The 25,116-nt window shown below is 41.8% G+C and overlaps 1 protein-coding gene across 3 annotated transcripts; it reads left to right on the plus strand.

Annotated features, from left to right (window-relative positions):
• Window positions 1-25,058, plus strand: PIN1 (peptidylprolyl cis/trans isomerase, NIMA-interacting 1). 3 transcript variants are annotated; one of them, XM_007488582.2, is made up of 5 exons: window positions 28-413; window positions 2,258-2,458; window positions 14,999-15,070; window positions 22,372-22,482; window positions 24,208-25,058. In XM_007488582.2, the coding sequence occupies exons 1-5, from the start codon at window positions 179-181 to the stop codon at window positions 24,315-24,317; spliced, it is 729 nt and encodes a 242-aa protein (XP_007488644.2). In that variant the 5' UTR covers window positions 28-178; the 3' UTR covers window positions 24,318-25,058. The 3 variants fall into 3 exon arrangements, with proteins under 3 accessions (XP_056678760.1, XP_007488644.2, XP_001363694.2); XM_056822782.1 differs by lacking the exons at window positions 22,372-22,482; window positions 24,208-25,058 and adding an exon at window positions 19,268-22,253 and having other exon boundaries at window positions 1-413; XM_001363657.3 differs by lacking the exon at window positions 14,999-15,070 and having other exon boundaries at window positions 57-413.
• The last annotated feature ends 58 nt before the right edge of the window (window positions 25,059-25,116 follow it).

Raw genomic sequence — 25,116 nt, forward strand, 5'->3', positions numbered from 1 at the left:
TTCTTCCCGGGGAGGCGGGGTTGCCCTGCAGCTAGAAGAGGAAGTTAAGGGGTGGTCTTTCTATTTTTCACCAATGGCCATAATGAGGAGCGGCCTCGGTTCCTCATTCCACCACTTATAGAGCGGGGCTTGAGGAGAGGCGGTGTTAGGTAATAGAGAGCCTGTAGGAGGAGCCTAGATGACAAGAGGTAACGCCCCCGCGCCTTTCTGGCAGCAAGTGAGGAGGCCAGGGGTGGGTCCTTGCCGTAGGAACAGCCAATCAATGACATGGCCAGGGCCCGGTGCGGGAGGCGTTAAGCCAATCAGTGGGGGCGGCAGGGCCGGAGGCGGAGCGGGTGCCGCGGCAGGAGGGAAGATGGCGGACGAAGAGAAGCTGCCATCGGGATGGGAGAAGCGCATGAGCCGCAGCTCAGGTGCCACGGGGTGGAGGGAGGGCGCGCTGGGATCCGGGAGGAGAAGGATGAGTGCGGACGCTTCAGGCTCGGGCCCTGCGCCCCTTCCCTATCATCCCACGGCCTGCGGCCCAGTAGTGAGATCCCCGCGCGACTAGTTCCCCCCCAGCCCCGCCCCGCCCGGGGAAATGAGGAGGCCAGGTAACGGGCCGGCCTTGGGCCACCTTGGGTCACCCGCATGGGAACGTGGCTGGGCTCCCCGGGCCCCTTCGTGTTCCTGCCCTGCCCTGTCGAAGGAGCCCCCAAGCCCATAAAGGCCGAGGGGTATCAATACTCTCCTCCCCCTGTAAGAACCTAGGGGATCATTGCTCCTCCCCCACATAAGGCCCATGGAATCATTGCTCCCTTCCTCTACAGAAGAGGGATCGATTCTCCCTTCCCCAAAACCCAGGGTGTTAAGAGTGCTTTCCCGCCCCCTTAAGGCCCAGGTTTTCAGTTCTTTTCAACCCCCCTGCCCCACATAAGGCCCAGGGGCAATCATTATTTCCCCTTCCGGACGGAAGGGGGATCGCTGCTCACCTCCCAAGACCCAGGATGATGAGTACTCTTCCCCCTCCCCCACACAAGGCCCAGCCGATCCATGCTCCTTACTCCTCTGCCCTACATAGGGTCCGGGGGATCAGCACTTCCTTTCCCTCACGAAAGGGGGTTCTGTGCTCTCCTCCCAAAGATCCAGGATGATCAGTGCTCCCCTCCACCCACCTAAGACTCAAGTGATCTCAGTGTTTCCACTCACATATTTAAGGCCCAGGGTGATCAATGTCACCCTGGTAAGACCTAGAGTGATTAATACTCCACACTTAATGTGCAGGGTAAATCAATACTTCCCCTCCCCTACAGAAGGGGATTGGTACTATTTGTTCCTAAGATCCTGGGTAATCAGTGCTTCCCATCCCCACCCCCACACACCATAAGGTTCAGGGTGATCAATGCTTCCCACATAATGCCCAAGGGGATCAGTATCATTCACCTTACCCATCCTCTCCTACATAAGGCCTAGGGGGATCAGTGTCCCCCTCCCCACATCAGGCCCCTGCTTATAAGTTGCTGCCCACATAAAGGAATCGGCCCTCCTTTCCCTGCCCCACCCCACCCCAAGAATCAGGGTGATCTGTGCTTTCCACACACATAACAGAGATCAATGTTCTCCCTACCTCACATAAGATCCAGGGTTATCAGTGTTTTCCAGCTCTCTGCCCTTCATAAATTCCAACATGATGGGTGTTCTCCATCCCCAGGGGAATCACTGTCCCCCAGTCCCCTCCTACATAAGACCAAGAGTGATCAGTGTTCACCTACTCTTGCCCCACATAAAGCCCAAGGGAATCAGTGCCCCCCATTCTAGGCTCAAGGTGATCAATATCCCCCACCCACCCACATAAAACCCAGGGTGATCAGTCCCTACTCCCACCCCACAAAAAGCCAAAAAAAACAAACGATCCTGTGCTCATCCCATTCCCATCAAGGCTTAGAATGACTGAGCTTTCTTTCCCTCCCTCACCACACTCAAAGCCCAGGGTGACTGGTGCTCTTTCCATCCCTCCTTTCCCCCTCAAAGGTCTAGGGTGACCTCAGCCTCTTCCATAGCTCAGAATAACAGGTGCTTACCCTGTTCTGCCTTGCCCTTTCTGTGGCTCAGTGTCACCCTACCCTGTACTCCCTAAGGCCCAGTGCTTTCCTGTCTACCTGCCCTGAATTTCTTTGTGGCCCTTGCCTCATTCTTGCTACCCTCTTCCTCTTCCCTAGGGTAACCTGTATAAAGTCTGGTGTAATTTGTGTGATACCTATTCTTATTGTCTCTGTAGGACGAGTCTACTATTTCAACCACATCACCAATGCAAGCCAGTGGGAGCGTCCAAGTAGTGTGGGCAAGAATGGTCAAGGTGAACCTACCAAGGTCCGATGCTCACACCTACTGGTGAAGCACAACCAGTCTCGACGGCCCTCATCCTGGCGGCAGGAGAAGATCACCCGGAGCAAAGAGGAGGCCCTGGAGCTGATCAATGGCAAGTACTGGGTAGGAGGAGCCCGGGAGGCAGTGTTGGAGCTGGTGGGGGAGAAAGGGGAGTTGGGTCCAGAGACCATGCCGACCTTGGATGTGGAATGGGGTGCAGTACCTGGAAAGGAGCACATGCGCCCAGGGCCCTTGGGTTGGACTTACTGGATATGGCTTAAGGACAGAACTCTCCCATTTCCTCTGCTCCCCAACCTCTGTAACAAGATGACCTTTTTTGTAACTTTTCTTGTAAATGTATATTAATACCATTTGTTAAAAATAAAACTGATCCAAAAAGTGTCAACCCATGGTCCGTAACTCATCCTCCTTCATACTGTCGTTTAACTGTTAGCATTTTTATAGTAGATAGCCTGATGCCAGCCCCTCCCTCCTGTGAATTTTAGATTTACTCCACCCTGCGTAGTCTTTGGAATTTTATCAAACAGGAATGTATACACCCCCCCACTTAAGGATTAAGTGTGGGGGAGGATGGTCTGTGACCCACGTGTGCTAGCAAGTGACAAATCAGAAACAACTGACTGACCCCCTGGGCTGTCCTAAACCAAGTTTAAGCCACCATTGGTACATGTGAGACACAGGAAGTGATATAAAGAACTGCCTTTATATTTTGCATCACTTCCTATCCAAAGGACCCTACCAGATGCCGATTCCCTGTGCTTAACCAACCCTGGGGAAGGAGCTCTTTATCTCCAGGTGGAAGCAATGTCCTTTGTAAGCCCCTTTTTCTTCCTACAGCAAATATTTACTGAGTACATCCTGTGCTCAGTGCCTGTGTGTTACCCTTCTACCCTGCTCCAGGTTAGGGAAGAGAAAGGGGAGGGTGGGTCACAGTCTTGGCCTTATAGAACTTATGGAAACCAGTAAGGAGAAACAAAATACAAGTTATCTAACATCATGAGGTCATCATTGCCCAAAATGTGGGGCAGACTAATTTTTTTTCACTGTCTGAATTCAGAAAAAGAGAGCTTTGGTGAACTTGGAGTGGGGTTCATGGAGGAAGGTAGACAGGATTTTTAAAAACCCTTACCTTCTGTCTTAGAAGGGATATTAATTATCAGTTCTAAGGTAGAAACATGCTAAGTAGTTGGGGCTAAGTGACTTGCCCAGGGTCACATAGCTAGGAAGAGTGGGGTCAGATTTGAATACAGGGCCTCTCATCTCTAGGCCTGGCTCTCCATCCACTGAGCCACTTAGGTGCCCCTAAAGGGTAGGTAGGATTTTGATGAATTAATGGAGGAGGGCAGTCCAGATGATAGGAATGACTTGAGCTAAAGGGTGGAGTTAGGAATGCAGAAGATATGTTTGGAAGAGAGTGAGAAGACTAGCATGTGATCTGGGGGTTTAAAGAGAAAGGGTAGACAGATTGGGACTAGCTATTAGAAAGCTTTGGATGCCAGACCATAACTTTATTGTTTAAACAATAGGAGCCATTGAAGTTTTAGAGTAAAGGAAGAGTGACTAGAATTATTAACATAACTAGCATGTATAGGATGAGGGATAGGCTGGAGGCCATTAGGAGGTAAGGAGTCTATTAGAGAACTATAATTTCAGGAAGTGTTTACCGAGTGCTTACTAGGTAGGCTTTGTGGGGAAACTGAAAGATATATAAGATTTAATCCCTGCTGTCGTAGAGCTTACACTAGTAGAGAGAGAAAGGGTATGATGACAGCTCATTAAGATAAAGTAAGGTAAAATGCTAATGAATGATAGAGGAACAAACCATGTGTTGTGCAGACTCACAACTTCAGTTTTCAGGCAGAAGATGGATGGTCTTTGGGGGATGATGAGGGACAAATTGGATTGGGGACCTCACAGTCTGAAATTCTGGGATTCTGTGGTTCCAAGGAGAGATAATTAGATCAAGATAGGCTTTACAAAACCAAGAGAGAAGAGTCTTAAAGAGGGATAGGTCATTCAACTTAATAAATCTTTTTTGAGAGCAGAAATGTCACAGAGGATGAGGACTGAGAAAAATGTGCTGTACTTGAGGATTGGGAGGTTGTTGGTGGGCCTGAAAAGATCTGTTTCAAGAGTACAGAGATAAGTTAGACCTTGTCCAGAAGGGCAACCAGGTTGGCCAGAGGAGGATTAAAGGAAGAAGATGGTGATGTTTAGCCTGACAAAGGCTTAGAGGGAGTATAATAGTTGTTTTCAAGTGTTTGAAGGGCTTCCATGGAGAAGACTAGTTGGTTCTACATAGCTTTAGTAGGCAGAACTAAAGCAATAGGTCAGTTACAAAGAAGCCTAGTTAGGCTTGATATAAAGGGAAACTTTTCATAAGTGAAGCTGTCTAAAATAGAAATGAACTGCCTCAGATGGCTTCCTGTTGCTAGAAACTTCCAAGTAGATGAACAACCACTTGTCAGAAATAATTCACTGGGGGAATTCTTGGTTAGGCGTGGAATGGCCTGGATGGCTTATAAAGTTTTTCTATAACTCTTAGATTCTGTGTTTCTTAGTGGTGAGAGCAGAGGCCGATTTGCAGGGTGTTGAATGACCAGTATGAGTCTTCATTAGTCATAACTTTTAATACTATCAAAAATCTGTGATTTTAGTGACATGGTTCTTTGTCCTTTCACTGCAGTTATGGCCCCACACTCTCATACCCAAATGGCTTCGATGTTAAGTCAGGTTTATCTCTGTGGCATTTCTTAAGTCTATTCCCTTCTATTGATTCCCTTGGTACAGGCTATCATCACCACCAGATATCTGGATCATTGGAAAAACCTGAAAACAGGCCTTCTTGCCTCTATTTTTCTCCCCTTTCTGATCTACTACCAGAATATTTATCATATAAAGAGTTTAGATTGGTGACTTCCTCTCACCGCTGAAAGTGATTGGGAACCCTGTGCTCAGAAAGACCCAGAACTTAAGTACTGCTTCTAACATATATTGGCTGTGTGACTATGAACCAATCCCGTGACCCCTTAGAACCCCAGGAAACTCTCCAGTAAGCCTCTTTAACTGCAGAACAGATACATATCTACATTGACAAAAGAAATTTTCTCATTGGGAGTTTTTTATACTAATGGAATCCCAGATTTCATTCCCCCAAAAAAGTGTAAATCTGACCTAGTACTCATCTGTTCAAAAGTCTGAAGTGAGTCTTTATCATTTACTCAGCCAAGTTCATACTTCTGATTGCTATTCAGGGCTCTTTATTTGACAGCTTGGCTCTACTACCTTTCCAGGTTTATCCCCCAAAATAGTAGTTCACTTGGAGGGGTTATAGTAATAACAGCTGGGGCTTTGCCCTTGGGCACTGAAATTCAAAAATAATTATTTTAAAAGGTTATGCAATTTGAAAATGTACATCTCTTTAATTGATTGCATACATGTTCCTTCAGTAGCATAAAAGCAATTGAATTTAGGACTTAAGTCTGAGGATACCTATTATCTCATTTGATCTGCGCAGTCATGTTAGATATTACAGCTGTTATTACCCCCATTTTACAAATGAGGAAACTGAGGCTTAGACACATTAAGTAACTTGCTTGATGTGACAGCTAAAAAGTGTCAGGTAGGATTTGAACCTAGACCTTCCTGACTCCAAATTCAGCATTCCATCCCCTAGGCCATGCTGCCTCCTGTGGTTAGTAAAAATAATTATAAGAGGAAGCTACCAGATGGCATGCATTATTAATGCCAGCTATCTGTGAGCTACTATAGTAGCTAATTCTTGCTCCCACTCAACTAAATTTGTCTTAATTACTTCTTGTCTTTTTTTGTATCATAAATTACAAAGTTGATTTGAGGGCAGATTTTGAGCTGCTTGTTCCATGCACCAAGAGTGCTAGTTTTATCTCTGAAGCTTACTCACTCAATGTTCCCCTCTACTTCAGACAAATTCACATGGTATTCTGTCTATGCCCTTGCTAATTCTGTTTCCCAAGTGAAATAGTCACCATTTCTCTATGCCCAGCCACCCAGTCTTTAAAACCCAACTCATGTTATTTCTTTCATAAAGCTTCCATGTACCCTGCCTTTACTCCCAACATTAACAAACTTCTCCCTCAGACCTCACCACTTTGTTTCGTAACATGGTCATTCTTTTCACAGAGCCTCAAAATTAAAAGGAATCTCAGCAACTCTCTATCCCATCAAGTACTTGAACAAGAATCCCTTCTATGACATTTGCGACAAGCGGTCGTCATGTTTTGCTTGGAGACCTCCAGTAAGAAGGGTGAATCTGTTACCTAACCCATTACAATCTTGGAAAGCTCTTAGTATTAGAGTTTATCCTTAAAACAAACTTAAATCTATTATTTTGCAACTTCTACCTAGTGCCTTAGAGCTGGGAGCAAACAAAATAAATTTAATCCATTCATGTGACTACTCTCCAAATTCTTGAAAATGACTTCCATATATGCACAAAATCTTGTCCTTAGCATCTGAACATGCTTTTAGATGATCCTCCTTTGCATATTTAGGGACCCTTTAGCATTTCGGCTATCTTTTTTTATTTTTATTTTTTATGCTTACAAAAATGCTCCAGCCATATCTGTATACAAAGCTTATATGTATGTTGTTTAGGTCTAAGGAGAACAACACCCTCTTGGCTCTGATCGTGAGTATTCTCTTAGTGTAGGCAAAGATTCTGGAGCTTTCTTGGCTGCCATAATCCACTAGAGCCTACAAATTCATCTTTAATAGATGAATGAATAGCCTAACCAATCCTCTCTCATCTTGTACTTCTTGAAATAGACCTTTTGAACCCAACTATAAGACTTTACATTTACCTCTATTACATATTATTTTTAAAAATTCAGCCCAATAACCTAGAGTGTCATGATATTTTGGACACTGTTTTTGTCATCCATTGTTTTAACTCTCCTTCCCAGTTTTGTGTTGCCTACAAAATTTGATGAGTGTATCTTTATCCAAGTCAGTGATTAAAAAGTCACTGAGAGAGTAGCAAGGTACCATAGTGGATAGAGTGTCAGGCCTAGAGTCAGGAGGACCTTGGTTCTAATCTAGCCTCAGATTCTTCCTAGCTGTATGACCCTGGGCAAGTCACTTAACCCTAACTGCCTAGCCTTTGCCATTCTTCTGTCTTAGCATTGATACGAACACAGAAGAAAAGGGTTTTTTAAATATTAAAAAAAAATTTTTTAAGTCACTGAACCACTTTGGATCTTAGTTCCCATGTTTATAAAATGAGGGAGTTATCCTAAAAACCTTTAAGGCCTCACAGCTCTAAATTTATGACCCCTGTAATCTTCTATGAAACTTCACAGGGCCAAATATGTATTCCTGAGGCAACTGTACTATAAAACTTTTCAGATTGGTAGCAAACCATTACTAACTTTATTTTGGGTCTGACCATATCTGCCAGTCTCCTCCTGGACTGTTGTCTAAAATTTCTCCATCATATCCACAAAAATAACATGAGAGACTTTATCATATATTTTGCTAAAATCTAGGTAAATTTATCTGTAGCATTTCCCTTATCTATCAGTCTAATAACATGTTCTATTTTAAAAATAAATTTCTGTTAATAACTTTTGCTTTTATGTTGCCTACATTTCTAGATATTTCCCTCTTAAAAATCATCCCTTATCTCAAAGCTATTGAACACATTGGGGAAATCTGTAATCTGTAGTATTCCACTCCCATTGTCTCTCTTCTGTGTAAAGGAGAGTTATCTAGTTTCACTTTTGATTGTTGTCATCCTTTCCATTTAATGTTATAGTCATATATAATGTTTTCCTGGCTCTGCTTCCTTCCCATTATTAGACTGAGGTAAAGGGAACCGTCTATACAAATCTTTATGCAACTCTCCATTCATCCTATTGTTTCTTTCAGCTTATCAATATTGTTACATTTGTATACCCTAATTTATTTAACCATCTCTTAATCTGTAGGCATTAGGCATCTACTTTGTTTCCAGTTCTTTCCTACCACAAAAGATGTTGCTACAAGTATTTTGGGTGTGGATATGGGTGTGTGAGATCTTTCTTTCATTTATTTCCTTGGATTACATATCTAGCAACAGAATATGTGAGTTAAAGGTATGGATATTTTAGTCACTTCCTTTACATAAGTCCAAATTTCTTTCCACAATGGTGGAACCATTAACAACTCCACCAACAGCATGAACTATTCTTGATAAAGCCTTTGTGATCATGACTTCCTTTTTTAGTCACTAACCATCCCTTTAATAATAGTTCCTAGAATTTTAACAGGAATCAAAGTCAGTCGCACTGATCTATAGTTTGCAAGCTCCTTTCTCGTTCCATTTTTCTATAATATGGACAATTGCCCTTCTCCTATTCTATAGCACTCCTATTCTCTACAGTCTTTCAAAATGGCTTGGCAATCATTTGTCAGTTATCTGTATCTATAGATGTAGCCATCTAGGCTTGTAACAAACCCTAGTTCACCTAGGTCAGGGCCCCAAACTTTGTACACAGGGGGCCAGTTCACTGTCCCTCAGACCGTTGAAGGCCAGACTATAAAAAAAAAAAACTATGAACAAATTCCTATGCACACTGCACATATCTTATTTTAAAGTAATAAAGCAAAACAGGAACAAATACAATCTTTAAAATAAAGAACAAGTAAAATTAAACCAAAATTTCAATGGGAACTATGGGCCTGCTTTTGGCTCAGGAGATGGTCAATGTCCGGTTCCATATTTGTCACTGCTAGCCATAACAAGTGATGCAAGTGTGCATCAGTTAGTCTAAATCTAGTTGGAGAGTTCAGATGTTTCATTCTGGGGAAAAGTGTTCACAGACATAAGTGCTGCCAAAGATGGTTGCTGATGTCACAGGCCAGATCACCGCTATCTGATGCCTGTATACAGTACTGGAGGTGGTGCTGGGCCTGTGACACTGTATACCACTGTCTGGAATAGTGGAGGCTACAGCGCTGGCTGTGATGGGCCTGTCACACCTTCTACAGGCCTATCACCACCACTACTATACTGGACAACAGTATACACAGTGCAGAATCCCCTCCCCCATATCACCTCTCACCATGCTGACGGCTTCCATTGTGCAGTCACATAATCCTTTGCACAGCGCCTTGTTCTTGTTCAGGTACTCTCAGAACAAGGCGCCACACAAAGAATTATATTACCGGAAGTAGTACTGTACATGAGCACATACAGTACTCCAGGAGCACAGGATGCAAATGCATCTGACTACCAATGAAAGAGGTACCCCTTCCAGAAGTGCGGTGGAGGCCAGATAAATGGCTTCAGGGGCCACATGTGGCCCACAGGCCATAGTTTGGCGACCCCTGACATAGATGCTTTCCTCAATCAATCAACAAGCATTAGAGAATATCACTTTTTATATGTCAGGCATTATGCTAGGTGCTAGGGATACAAAGATAAACAATCCATGCCATCAATGAGCTTATAATAACAGAGGGAGGAAGCCAAGGAAGAGAGGGAGGGAGGAAGAAGGGCCAGGGTAATTTTATGGAGAATTTCTAGCAGCAGGGAAATTAGGAAAGGCTTAATTTAGAAAGTCACTTGAGCTGAGCCTTGAAGGAATTCTAAGAGACAGAGGTGAAAAGGGAATATATTTCAGGCATGGGGAAATAGCCACTGCAAAGGCAATGAATGAGGAAAAGCAAGGAAGACCTTTTTAAAAAAAAACTTACCTTTTGTCTTAGAATCAATACTGTATATTGGCTCCAAGGCAGAAGAGTGGTAAGGGTTAGGCAATGGGGGGTCAAGTGACTTGCCCAGGGTCACACAGCTGGGAAGTGTCTGAGGCCAGATTTGAACCTAGGACCTCCCATCTCTAGGTCTGATTTTTAATCTACTGAGTCACCCAGCTGCCCCCTAAGAAGACTATTTATATGAACCGCAATGTTAATGAAGGGGCGTAAAGTGGAATAAGCCTGGAAGGGTGCACTGCATTTTATTGAGTAGAGGAGTGATATGGTCAGACCTGGATTTGGGACAGCCATTTTGGCAGCAGTGTTGAGGATGGATTAGAGCAGAGAAAGACCTAGTCCAGGAAGACCAATTAAGAGGCTATTTCAGTAGTCTAGGAGACCTTGGTCTAGAGTTGTTGGTGTGTGAGTAGAGAGATAAGAACATTATTGAGAGATGTAGAGACAAACAAGATTGGACAGCTGACCCTGTTGGATTAAGTGAGGAGTGAAAGATGACTCAAAACTATGACTGGTAGAATGATGGTGGCTTCAACAGAAACAGGGAAAGTCTGAAGAGAGATGAAATTTGGAAGGAAAGGTAATGAATTTGAATTTGAAATACCATGGGGACACACAGTTTGAAGTATTTCACAGGCAGTTGGTGATGTGGGACTGGAGTTCAAGGGAGAAACTAGGACTGAATGAAGGTGTCCCAAAAATCATAGTGCTATTTAAAGCTATTTAAAATCTGTATTAAGTTTTGGGACATTCTATATATAGATCTAGGAGTTGTCAGCATAGAGCAGATAATTAAACCATGAAAGCTGATGAGGTCATCAAGAAAGAAAAAAGGAGAGAGAGAAGAGAATGTTCAGAACAGAGCCACAATTAGGGGGTATGTATGGATAATGATCCATCAGAAGAGACTAAAAAGGAGCAGTCAGTCAATAAACATTTTATTAAGCACCTGCACTGTGCCAAGCACTAGTGATACAAAGAAAGGTTAAAGACAGTTCCTTCCCTTGAGTACACAATCTAATGGAGGAGACAACATGCAAAAAACTTTGTACAAATTTTATACAGAATAAATAGGAAATAATGTATAGAGAGGGATGGCACTAAAGTTAAGCCAGTGGATGGAGAAGCCAGGCCTAGAGAGAGGTGGTCCTGGGTTCAAATGTGGCCTCAGACATTTCCTAGCTGTGTGACCCTGGGCAAGTCACTTAACCCCAATTGCTTAGCCCTTAACACTCTTCTGCCATGGATCCAATATACAATATTGATTCTAAGATGGAAGGTAAGGGTATAAGAAAGAAACAACAAAGGAAACCAAGAAAGAAAAGAATTCCTGTTGGGAGTAGGATTTTAGTTAGGACGCAAGGTTTTATTTAGGGGATTTTAGGAAGGAACTGCAAAAGCCAAGGGTAGGAAATGAGGAGGGAGAACGTTCCAGGTGTGAGGGACAATCAGTGAAAATGCCTGGGGTGGGGAGAATGGAATGTTTTGTACAAGGGACAACAGGGAGGTTAATATCCTTAGCTTGAAAAATATATAGGCAATATAAGGTGGAAGAAGGCTGGAAAGTTGTTGGGGAGGTATAGAAGGTTATAAAGAACATTGAATATCAAGCCGGATTTTGTATTTGATCTTGGATGTGCTAAAGAGTCATTAGAGTTTTTTGAGTAGGGCCTGGGAGGGTGGGATGATGAAATGATATGGTCAGACCTATGCTTTAAGAAGATCACTGACACTTGAGTGGAGTATGAACAAAAATGGTTAGAGTCTTGGCACAAGTATACCAACTGGCAGATTATTTCTACAGTCCAGGCATAAGTTAATGAGGACCTATACTAGAAAGGTGGCAGTATCAGAAAGGCATATATACAAAAGATGTTATGAAGATAATATTTACAGTACTTGGCAGCAGATTGGATATAAGAAATAAGAGAAAGTAATAAGTCTAGGATAACACCTAGATTTCAAAACTGTGTGACTAGGAGAATGGTGTTACCCAATAGTACTAGTAAAGTTTGGGGGCGGGGACAAGACTTTAGGGGGAAAGATAATGAGTTTAGTTTTGGATATGCTGAGTTGAAGATGTCAATAGGACATCTAGATCAAGATGTCAAATGGGCAGTTGGCTGAGAGAGTTGGAGGTCAGCAGAGAAGTTAGGGTAGGATAAGTAAACTTGAGAACCATCAGTATGGGATGATAATTGAAACTATGGGAACTGAAGAGATCACCAAATGAAATAATATAAAGGAAGAAGAGAAGAGGGTCAGAGACAGAACTCTATGTGATACCCACAGTGAGTAAGTGTGACTTGGATCTGACAAGGGAGACTGAGAATGAACAGCCCAATAGGTAGGAGAAGAACCAAGAGAGAGTGGTATCCCCAAATCCTAAAGAGAAAAGGAGAGGGTGATGAACAGCCTAAAAAGGTACAGAGAAATCAAGTTGGATAAAGACTAAGAAAAGCATTAGCTTGGCAGTTAAGAGATTAGTAACTTTGGAAAGAGCAATTTCAGTCAAATGAGATCAGAAGCCAGATTACAAGGCTTAAACAGGTGGCTGAGAGGAGAGGAAGCAGGAATTAGATGGCTTTTTCTAGGATTTTGGGTGAAAAAGGGAAAAGAGATATAGAATGCTAGCTCTTAATATTTCTCTCCTTAACAATGACATTAGCTCCCCACTAGCCATTTTTGTTTTGTCCTTTCTAGTTTTTGTAAGGTTGTATTTGATAGGTGTCTGTATTTGTCTCCTACTAGACTGTAAGTTCCAGGAGGGCAGGGACTGTTTCTTAAGTAAGGATTGTAGATCACCTTTTTTTTTTCATGCAAAACACTTCCATATTGATCATTGTTGTAAGAGCAAAGTCATTCATACTTCAAACCCCAAAATAAAAACAAAAATACACTGATATAAAAGACATGACTCCAACAGTTCTTTCTCTGGAGGTATATAGCATTTCGCATCATAAGTCTTTTAGGACTGTCTCAGATCATTGCATTGCTGAGAGAAGGCAAGTTTTCACAGATAATCACTGTCTAATATTGCTATTATTGTAGTACAGTATTTTGAACATAGTTCCTAATGAATGTTGAAAGAATGGTAAAGAACTAAAAGCAGTGATCATACAAGTTGGATGATGAGAGCAGTCCTTTCAGTGGAGCATCAAGGTAGGGAGAAAATGATACTGTAATGGAAGAAACATGAACACATTTTCAATGGAGTAGAGAAAGTCAGTAGAGAAGAAAGAACTGGAAATGCAAGAAGGAGAGGTAAATGGTGGAACAAGGTTCTGGAAGAGATGAGAGGAGATAGCACCAAAGGCTTAGGATCAGCATTTGTTAGAAGTATGACATGTAAATTCTTGAAGTGTTCCCTATTTTTTACACCTTTCCAGACTCATTTTACATTATTCCCTTTCATACATTCCACATTCCTGGTAATTTGGACTCTTGGCTTATTTTCCAAACTCCACATTGCTGTTTCCCAACTCCATGCATTTTTTCAGGGCATCTTCTATGCTTGGAATAGACTCCTTCCCCCTCTTAGCCTTTCTGAGTCCCTCTCATTCTTCAAAGGTTGGCTCAGTTCCTCCCTCCAGGAAATCTGCCCTGATATATCTCCCCAAGTTGAAATTGTTCTTTATTTATTTTCAATTTTTCTAGAACACTTTTTCTTTCCTTATCACATCCCACTTTGCATTATGCATATTTCTATTTGTATTTTACAACCACTAGTGGGTACAACCCTATTATGGTACCATACTTATGTTCATATCCCAACAGCTAACACAATTCTTTGTACCTAATAGGTACTCATAATAAATATTTGTGACTTTAAATCAATGGAATAAGGGCTCCTTTATTCTTTCAGTTGGTAAGAAAGGGAAAGAAGATGGGTAAAGATGGAGAAGTTTTGAGATAAAGGAAAGAATTGAATGGAATCCAGCTATGTTATGTTAAATTTAAATTGTGGTTGAGACTGAAATATATTAATTAGGTGGTTGCCAGGGATTTAATTTCTAAATCCCAAAATGAATTACTAAAGTAAATGGAATTTATGGTAGTTTATTTACAATAGAGGGAAGATATTAAGGAAGAGAGAAAAGGGGAGAAAGAGAGAGATCTCTGGCTTCTGGTATCAGTTAGAATTTCTAAGCCCTAGCCAGGAGAAGAAAGTCTCAAGATGATGGGCCTTTCTCAGAGGTTTAGACTCACGGTGACTGTCTAAAAGGAAAAGCAGTCTGAGATCTGTCTTCCAGTCTCTCCTCTGAGTCAGAGAACTCTTCAATCTCCTAAAATCGAATCTATCTTCTTCTGGCCTGTGGTCCTTTTTTAAAGATCTTTTTCTCTTGTGTCACTGCCCCTAAATTTCACATCTACCAATCATAGCAGACGCTTTTCTCCAGGACTGCCCACTCTTTAGTTCACACCTTCTTTGGTTAGATTATATACCCTTTGGGTTACTTAATACCTTTTTTGGTTAATTCACCTTTTGTAGATACTCAACACCTTTTTATAGTTAAAATGGGTAGATCTACTTAAAATACTGAGTTACCACCTTTTTGTAGATTAAAATCTAAAAATAGATTGTGGATTACAATTCAATCTTCCCAATAAAAGAAGAACTAAGTACCTTCATTGTTACAATCAGGGGATTACAATTTAATCTTCACAATAAAGGAAGATCTAAGTATCTTCATTGTTACAATCAGGAGATAGCTAAATCCAATCTTCACAGTTACTGTAGTGTTTTTAGTAAGAAAGATAAGAGTCAAGATTTAAAGTTATTATTTAGGAATCTGTCAGCAAGGTGAGTATGAGAGTCAATGATGAGAAATAGGATTGCCTAGGAGCTTTGAGCTGAATTTTTGGTATACTTGGCATAATTTGTGGCTTGCTTTAGCAGCACATTGCAGCTGTGGAAGAACAGAGGAGAATGGTGGGGTTTATCCAGGATTGAGAATCACCAAAGCAGGTATGATGGATGGACAAGGCAGGGAAAGGATTCTAGAACTAATGGGTGGTTACATTGTTGCAGTGATGACTGACTGAGGGGGCCAATCAGCCAGAAGAAGCAAATGAAATAACTTATTTCCCTACTTCCCTACTCCTAGTTCTTTCCCCCTTCAATCTATTTTACATATCAATGTCAGAGGACTCAGAGAGAGGAGAGAGTTGACTCAACATTGGAGGTCTAGATGGGAACAAAAGAAGGAAGAGATAACAGGTTCTCTGGAGAGAATGAAGTATCAGAATCTTGGAAGAGAAGATTGAGGTCTATTCTTGTGAGTGAAGGGTAGTAAAGCCAAAGAACATTGGAAAAGAAAAAATAGAAGATATTTTTCTTTTTCTCTGTTCTCAGTTATCATCATCCCATCCACTTCAGGTATTAAACTAGTTATTTTTAGGGTCAAGGGGAAGTCAGAGACAGTGTTTCAAACTTGGGTGGCATTGGAAGAATAGTCAGGAGGAGGGAGGCTGATGAGCCTGGTTTGAGATATACTGAGTTTAAGGGGCTTGGGGTCATTTAAGTAGAAACATGCAGCACACAGCCGGAAATGTGGGACTGGAATAGAGATGAATAATGAAGGCTAGAAATAAATATTTGGTCTTCCTTTGACTCCAGATGATAGGTGAAGTTGTGGGAGCAGATGAGATTGTCAAAGAGCAGATATGTAAAGGAGAGCAAAGGACTGCAGATTGAGTCTTTTCTCTACTCCTTGAGTACATAGTGGGCCCTTAATAAATGCTTATTGACTGACTGATTAACTAACTTGACCAGTTCTTAGAATAAGTTATTGTTAGTTGTGGAAGAGTCCTTAGAGAATATCTAGTCCAATCTCAGTACAATTCAAGAAATATACATTAAGCAGATGAGCAAGACATTTGAGGGAGAGCAAGGTTCTAGAAGTGGCATTGGGGAACAAGAAGTAAACAGACTACCTCCAAACCCTGTAAGGTGGAGGAGTGAGGAAGTGGGAATAAGAGTGGCTAGCATTGGAAAGATCAGCAAGAGATTTATAGCCCTCAAAACAAAACCAGATTTCAATTAATGGAAGGAAATAGAAGAGTATAAGAGGAAGAGCTAATGGATGAAGAAGTGTTAAAGGAACAGATTCCACAGGAAGAGAAAGGTAATGTGAATTAAGGAGGGAGTAGGAGAGGACCAAATAGGGATGAGATGATGGGGGTGATGAGGCATTGCCCCGAATGACCTGAATTAGGCGAATAAAATGGTGGCACATAAGCTGGATGGTTAGGTTAGCCTTGTGGGAAGGAAAACATTGAGAAAGCAGAAAAGCTTCTAGGATTACAGAGGCCTATGGTTCTTTTTAACATATTGGAAGGACAGGTGTATTCACATAATCTTTCACCTACACAGGTAACATTTTCCTAATTTTACAGATGAGAAAACTTATTTGTCCAAAGACTTCTGGCTAATAACTAGCAAAGCTAAGCCTAGAAGCAAATCTAGCCTGTCTTCTAATCCATTGTCCTCTTCTCACTGGCTTCTGTTCCAGCCAGGCAACTTGTTTGAGTCTTTGTGCAGTCATGAGAGGCCACAGTACCCCTGTATGAGTCCTGTGTTCTTAGGAGGATAAAGGAGTTACCTCCAGAGGAATGATAGTCACTACTATCTCCCTTTGCCCTCAGTTTCCTCTCTTGGGGGGGGGGGGGGTAGGACCAAAAGCTTCTTCATAAAACTATGGGGACACATAAGCAGAGTTTAAGGCATGAAATGTGTGCATTTGTTAAGAAATAAAAATGACATAAAAATAATAAACCCCTGGTCTATAATTTATCCTCTTTCATTCTTTAGCTGAGTGCCTGTTTTTGTCCTTTCCCTCTGGAAGATTTAATCAATCAAAAATACTAGTCATCAGCTGTATGCATTGTCCTTGGTACTAAAGCTACAGAGCCAAAATTGAAACAGTCCCTGTGCTCAAGGAGCCTACATTCTGAGACCACATCTTCATATTTACTTATACAAAATGAATACAAGGTAGCAGCAAGGTGGCTCAGTGGATGGAGAACCAGGCCCAGAGACTGGAGGTCCTGGGTTCAAGTGTGACCTCTTAGCTTTGTGACCCTGGGCAACTCACTTAACACCAGTCTCTTAGCCCTTGCCACTCTTCTACCTTGGAACTGATTCTTAGTATTTATTCAAAGACAGAAGGTAAGGATTTTTTAAAAATGCATACAAGGTGATTTAAGTAGAGCACTAGCAACTTGGGGATCAGGAAAGGCTTCATGTAGGAGAAAATACATTGCCTGACAGGGAGGTGTAGCATGAGATACATTTTTGGATATGGACAATGTAGAAATTTGTTTTGCTTTACTATGCAAATTTGTTACAAAAAGTTTTTTTTTCTTACTGAGCATGAGAGGGAGGTAGGTGAAGGGTGAGGAGAGAAAATAAATGCTTGTTAATTTTTTAAAAATAAAATTTAGCTAAAAAGTATGTATAATGTAGCACTTGAACTGAGTCTTGAGAAGGGCCTAGGGATTCTTAAGTGGTCAAGCTGAGGAAGGAGCACATTCTAGGCCTGGTGGTTAGCCAATACAAAGGCAATGAAACGGATCGCAGACTACGAGGGACAGGAAGACCAGTCTGATTGGACTGTAGAGTTTGTGAAGGGAATTAGTAGAATCCTCAGAGTTCATTTGGGTCAATCCATTGAATCTAAGAATCCCTTCTACAGCATTTCCTGTAATGGTCATCCAACCTCTCTTTGAAAATATCCAATGAGAAGGAGTCCACTTCCTCTCAATACAGCCCATTCTATTTTGGAACAGCTTTTAATTGGAAATTTTTCTTTACATAGGGCCTAAATCTCTCTCTTTCTCTCTCTCTCTCTCTCTCTCTCTCTCTCTCTCTCTATATATATATATATATATATATATATATATATATATGGTGTGCCTCTGATTAGATTTAGGATTAGATATCCCATTGAATCTTGATGTTAATTTATCCCTGTCCTTTCTCAAAGGGGACAGCCTAAGCCTGGAAAATTGATGCTACCATTTTTTGTGATTCCTTCTTTGACCTCCCTACTATGGTATTCTGGATGAAAGTTATTGGTGATTCATGTCCTAATTTGAGGCTTCTTTTTATTAACAATGTTGTCTGAGAATTAGCTGCCACATTTAGTGACCTCTTCAAAAAGCAGGAATATGTATTTTCTTGGTTCTGAGAATTTAACAGGTTTGGCTCTAGTTTGGCACCTCCAAACAGCATTAGGGATCCTAAACCCTCCCTCTCCTGTCTGGAAGTGGTTTCATTCTTGTCTTCTAGCCTAAGGACAACCTTAACCCCTTTGATTTAATTTTGTTTATAGGATAAGCCTTGATGGTCTAGTCTCAGGTTGTGGTATTACTCAGGTACTAAGCTACAATCCATCTGGTAAAAGCTTCTGCCACCCATCCCTCTCAAGGATCAGCCTTAATTCACTTTAGTGAACTGATTTGAGGAGAGCCCCCTACTGGTACATTGGGTAGGTAGGGGGACAGGGAAGGAAGAAAAGGAAGTGGATTTGTCTCACTCTCTGGTATAAGGAATTAAGATATGACAGTGGCAGAGACCTTCCTTGGGTCTCAGAGAATATAGGAGCTGACTGACTTCAGCTGTCTTCAGCTGTCACGTGCCAGAAGAGAAAGTATATATTTCTTGGCACCCTGGCAATGGCCAGCCCTGGAGTCAACTAATTAAGGAATCTTGAAGGAATTAATTTAAAAACCCGAGGAAAAAATAACCTCAGAGCTTCCCCAGGGAGAAATATTTCCTAAAAAATATTTCGGTTTTCTAGAGATGGAATGTGTTGAGTTAAGAAGGGAGTCATTTAGAGGATAGAGTTAGAATCTTCAAAATGAACTCTTTTCATCTGTTTTTTTTTCCCAATCTTTACCTTCTGCCTAAGAATCAATACTATATTTTTGTTCCAAGGCAGAAGAGTGGTAAGGACTAAGTAAATGGGGGTTAAGTGACTCGCCCAGGGGTCACATAGATAGGAAGTATCTGAGACCAGATTTGAACCCAGGATCTCCCCCATCTCTAGGACTGACTCTCAGTCAACTGAGCCATCTTACTGCCCCCTCATCCAGTTTTTAAGCTGATGACCTCTCACCCTTATTTTTATTTGTTTTTCTTTTTGTTTCCCACGTTATAAAGAGTTATCACAGGGACACAAAGTTCAGACAGAGGACATCTATGAAGTGAAGGAGCTTTGTCACCCACTTTCGCACACATGGGTCACAGACCTCCCTGACTCAAGTGTAAGTGGGGTGTATACACTTCTGGTGATTAAATCTAAAAATGGGCAGGGGAGAGTTAATCCCATCTTCACACATTCCATCTTGGAATGGAGCCAATTTTAAATGAGTGACCCTAAGACTGGGCAAACATGAGGCCTGTCAGGAAAAGATGTGAGCTAGAACTAATGACTCCCAGAAGTGGACTCAACAGTTATCCCTAGTACTGATTAGCATTAAAATATAAGCCATCTTCTATTTTGTCATAGCTCCTCACTAGCTCAGCTTTTTGTTTTCAATCAATATTCTTCCCCAGCAGTCTTTGGTGTGGTATTGAACCCCTGAGTAGGACACAAAAGTGAACATGTATGAGATCTGATGTAACTCTGATGTTTGTTTACATCTTAGAAGAAAATCTAACCTGGTAAGTCCTTTTCACCTTCAGGAAAGGCTTCTTATGTTATGCCCTGATAACAGGGCACCCAGACATGTCCAATCCCATGGCAAAGTGTAGGGTCATCTCTTCTTCAGCCTGAGTTTCAAATTAAACCAAGATGCTTCTTTGGAAATATGATCCCACATTAGTGGTGAGCAGCATCGTCTATCACCACTGCATTCTATAGTACTTGTGCTCTTCCCCATTCCCCTTCCTAAGCCATAATTTCCTTTTCTCTCCATTAATCATCTTTGCTGCCCCCTTCCCCCATAATCCCAGGGAAGCCAGGCTTAATGGACAAGTGCACAATATCATTACCAGGGAATAGGGCGGCCCACTGTGAGCAAACTAGGCAGAACATAGAATTCCTGAGTCTTCTGCCTACCCAAACCAGAAGTACCGTATATTCTTTCCATTGAGAATAGTTAGGAATTCCCTGCCAGGGCTACAGAAAGGGAGAGAGCTTCCTGGGGCCAATATTAACCCTATGGAATGTATTCATGGAGTTCTGTACCTTACAAAATTTGCCTCAGATATTATTTTGGTCTCTCAAGGTCTCAGTGGAATAGACTGGACAGAGATTTTCTCCTTCATTTTGCAGATGAAGAAATGAATCCAGCAATTCAGCAAGTATTTATTCAGTGGGTACTGTGCCAACTGGAGAAAGAAAGAGAAAACCAAAACAGTTCCTGCCCTTTAAAGAATATATATTCTATTAGATCAAGCTTCAGTGAAGTTAGCTCTGCCAACTGCTAATAGCTGTATGCTCTTGCAAATTACTAACCTTCTCTGAGTTTCAATTTCCTTTAACAGGAAACTAGTTATCTATCGGAGTGGATAGATGCTATACTTGGAGTTAAGAACTAAGTTCAAATCTCATCTCAAATGCTTTTTAACTTTGTGACCCTGAGCCAGTTACTCTGATGGCTTTCAGTCTTTTTCCTCATCTACAAAAGGGAGATAATACCACCTACCCTGGAAGGGTTATTGTGAGGATCAAACAAAATAATATATGCAGAAGTGCTTTGTTAACCCTAAAGCAGAGAGAGGTGTCAAACTCACTGCAGCCCATAAAACTCCCCAGTGAGTCCCAAATCAGATTAAAATGTAATTGGGAAATGTTTAACAAAATACATAAAAATACAGTTCAACACATATAATGTTAATTTGTGGTTTTCTAAGTCAATATGTGGCTGTAGGGATCTGTTCACTTTTGAGTTTGACACCAAAGTCTTAAAAGTATTATGTAAATGTTAGCTATTATATTTGTAAAATGAGGGGGTTACAAAAAAGAAAAGGAAAAGGTTATATGTGTACAAAAATGTTTATAGCAGCTCTTTTCATAGTGGTAAAGAATTAGAAACTGAGGGGGTGTCTATCAATTGGAGAATGGCTGAACAAATTGTATGTAGTATATGGTTGCAATGGAATACTATATTTCACCATAAGAAATGACAAACAAGATGAATTTAGAAAAACCAGGAAAAATTTAAAGAAACTGATACAAAGGGTAGTGAGAAGAAACAGGAGAATAGTGTGTACAGTAACAGAATTGTACAGTGATCAACTGTGATGGACTAAGGTATTACCAGCAATGCAAGATTTCAAGATAACTAAGGGACTTGTGAAAAAATGCGGTCCACAGCTACATAAGAAACTGTGGAGGGTCTGAATACAGATCAAAACATACCATTTTTCAGGGTAGCTAGGTGACTCAGTGGATAAAGAGACAGACTTGGAAACAAGAGGTCCTAGGTTCAAATCTGGCCTCAGGTACTTCCAAACTATATGATCCTGGGCAAATCATTTAGCCCCATTTGGCTAGCCCTTACCATTTTTCTGCCTTGGAAGTAATACTTAGTATTGATTTTTAAGACAGAAAGTAAGGGTTTAAAAAATGCCATTTCCCACTTTATTTCCTTCATGATTTTTTGGAATGTATGATATGTGTCTTTCACTATACTGAGGAATATGGAAATAGCTATTAAGTGACAACACTGGTATAACCTACATCAGACTATTTAGTGTCTCAGGAACAGGGAGGAAATGGAAGGAGGGAGAAAATCTGAATTGAAAAATATTGTTAAAAACTGTTTCTGCAAGTAATTGAAATAAATAAACCTTAAAATAAATAAATCTAAAATGACCACATTGGATTAGATAAATTCTAAGTTCATATTTAGGTCCAACATTGTATAGTTCTTAGTATTCCTCAAGGTCATAGTGAATTAATGATAAAATTGGAACTTTCCCTAGCATCCTGACTCCTGACTCATTGCCACTCTTTTTGACCCTTCTAGATTATGTCCATTTGACCTGTTTAGAATCCATAGCCCTCTACCAAGACTTGGAGAAGCCGGCTTATCTCTGATCCAGCCCTGTGTTCCCAATCATCAACTGGCCATGCCTAGACCTTCAATGCAACTGTTTTGGTTTTTTTTAATCTTCAAAAAAATTTCCCTTTAAAGAGCATTTGTTGTCAACCTTCTCTTGTGTCAAAGCTTGCTTTACCCTGCCCCAACTCAACTCTATTCCTTTTCTGCTTCTCTGTTTTTGGCTTTTGACCCATTTTCCCTCTGTGTCCACAGGATACATCCAGAAGATTAAATCAGGGGAAGATGATTTTGAAACTCTGGCATCGCAGTACAGTGACTGCAGTTCAGCCAAAGCCAGGGGAGACCTTGGCACCTTTGGAAGAGGTAAGTTATAATTTATCAAGACACCCCAGGCCTTTGGCCAGTTTAGGTCTCCAAGGCCCAGCAAGAGGCAAAAATGGAGTAATGCAAAATCCAGAACTAGCTATAGGTATATGTATTTAAGGTACAGGAAATATCAGGGTTGCAATCAGATCAAGGGCTGTCTTAGGGCATACAGGATAGCCTTCCTTCTTAGAAGGCATGATAAGCTGGATAAATATATAAACAAACACTGGAAAGGTGGCTACTAGCCAAACCTCCCAGAAAAATCTAGGCCTGTGAACCCAGAATTCAGTTTTGAAAGGGTTAAGACTAAACCTCGCTCCAGGGAAAGGAATCAGAGAGCAGAGACTGCAGCATGGCTAAACAAAACCAGAGAAATGTACACATTCTAAGGGATGTCCCTGCCATATGAGGCTCTGGAACAACAAGGTAGAAATTGAGCAGGACTCAAGAACAGAATCTGTGTGGTTTAATGGAAAGAACATTGAATTTGGAGTCAGAGGACCTGGGTTCTCTGCTACTAACTCCTTGAGAGTTTTAGGACAAGTTATTTGAATGAACTCTCTAGGCCTCAGTTTCCTCATCTGTAAAAGGAGTTAACACTCTGAAATCCCTTCTAGATCTCAAGATTTTAAGGAGAGCTTCTTTCTTTTTCTTCCCTCCTCTTTTCCTTTTGATCTCTCTCATGTCTAAAGCCTTAAGACAGCCTTTAGGAAGGGGCCTTCATAGAGATGGGAACCACTAGTTGGCAGCACATCCAGCCCAGCCTAATTTCAAATAGCATAGTGATGGGTGGATGGATAAATGGACACAGTACATTAAGAAAACAAGGTCTCCTTCCCTTCACATAGGTGGGCCTGCCTCTCTTGAAAACTTGTCCTTTCTGGCCATTTCCATCTGTCTCTGAGAGACAGAGATGTCTCAGATCCCCACAGATGCTAGCTCACCTTAGCTTTATTTTATTTTATTATTTTATGTAGGTTAGGGCTACATCTCTCATAATGCTGTTTTTACCTAGGCTGAGACAAAGAACTTTCAGAAGGGAGCCTCCACCTTGGTCTCTGCCTAGGGTGAATTATGTTCTGTGATGTAAGGCTGGGATCGGGGGACAAACTAGTTAGGGCTAATGAAATTGTAGGATGAGAAGTACTATTGGCCTTGGATATGTGAATCCAAAGATGGTAGGAATGATAAATGACACAGCAGATGCTAAAATGTGAGGCCAAAGGGATGAGTTCATCACCAAAATGTGCCTTCAAAAATCCCCCGATGCTTGCTCCTGGAGTCATTTCACATTCTGTCTTCCTGGCTTGTCAGACTCTCCTCAATGACAGTATCAACCCAGGCTAGAGTCCTCATCTGCCTGTTGTCTGAGCTCTGTGACAAGGACCATAAACTCTGGCAGATAGATGAAGCATTCATAACGTAAGGAAGAAGGGGAATGAGTATACTCTTTAGGATTTAATTACTGTGGTTGGCTCTTCAAATAACTATGAATGGTATCCAAACAATACCTGTGTCTCCCCTTACTCATCATTTTTTAAAACCTGGCACCCAGAGTAAAGCCAGAGTAATAAGTACCTTTTAAGGCCCAGTCTTCTCTCCTCCCCTCCTACATTCTTTCCTTCCTAGGCTGTGTACTATTCGTCTCAAGCCCTCATCTGATTTCCCTCCTAGACATTGTGCTTATGACCTAGGTCCTCCACACTCCCTGCCTCTCTCCAGGTCAAATGCAGAAGCCATTTGAAGATGCCTCCTTCGCACTGAGGACGGGTGAGATGAGCGGCCCAGTCTTCACAGACTCAGGGATCCACATCATCCTTCGCACAGAGTAGGAGTGCCTTGGGTTGGGGATCAAGGGCAGGGGAAGACTGACCTCTGTTCTGCCTGCCCCCAGACTCTCTTCATCCAGTCTACAGTCACCTCTAAGAGCTGAGGTGGCCCCAGGGCATGGGGTAAGGGGCAGGCCAGGGTTGGGGAACCCATTACTTCCTATTTGGGGGCATCTTTTCCATTTTGTTTCAGCCTTGATGGTTCCTCCCTCTGAAAGGTCAGTGCTGGGACCCCTAGTGTTTGCTGGTGTCCCAACCCCCCAAAAAACTACACAATATTTATTGTCTCCAGACCCCCAGAGGCAGGGATTTGGGGTGAGGATGAGCCCTGGTCAAAGGCTTCCTTGCCCTCCCCCCCCCCAATGTCTGAGGGCCCCTATCAAATCACTCCACTGTGGCCAACAACCACCCCCACCCAGCTCCACCTACCAACCACTCTAGCTTCCATCCAGTCTGACCCTGCCTTCTGCATCTTAAGGAATTGTGGGTCAGTAGCTGGAAGGAAACTACTTGGAAATGAGAAAGGGCCTCACCTGGGATGGGGAAAAGGCCTGGATTATCCAAACTCCTTTTGCAGCCAGAGCATCTTGGAGGAGGCCTAAATTGCCATTTCTGCTGCATTGCTTTATTTAGTTAAAAGAAAATCAAAATCCTCAGCTTTAAGGCCAATGCAAGTCAGTTGTACAGTTCCTGTTCTTATCCCCTGGCTGTCCAGATGTCCCCTATTAAATCTTGTAAACAAAATTCTCTTGTGTCTCATTACCTCCCCTCCCTCTTCACAGTAATCAGAATGCAAGACCAA

This window comes from Monodelphis domestica, chromosome 3 (genome assembly GCF_027887165.1).
Source record: "Monodelphis domestica isolate mMonDom1 chromosome 3, mMonDom1.pri, whole genome shotgun sequence".
NCBI lineage: Eukaryota > Metazoa > Chordata > Mammalia > Didelphimorphia > Didelphidae > Monodelphis > Monodelphis domestica.

Bases quoted from the DNA above. Each gene is read 5' to 3' on its own strand.
- PIN1 (XM_007488582.2), top strand. From the start codon at position 179: ATGACAAGAGGTAACGCCCCCGCGCCTTTCTGGCAGCAAGTGAGGAGG. The intron at 414-2,257 runs GTGCCACGGGGT...TTGTCTCTGTAG, and splicing joins GCGCATGAGCCGCAGCTCAG to GACGAGTCTACTATTTCAAC. The intron at 15,071-22,371 runs GTATGATGGATG...CTGTGTCCACAG, and splicing joins ATTGAGAATCACCAAAGCAG to GATACATCCAGAAGATTAAA.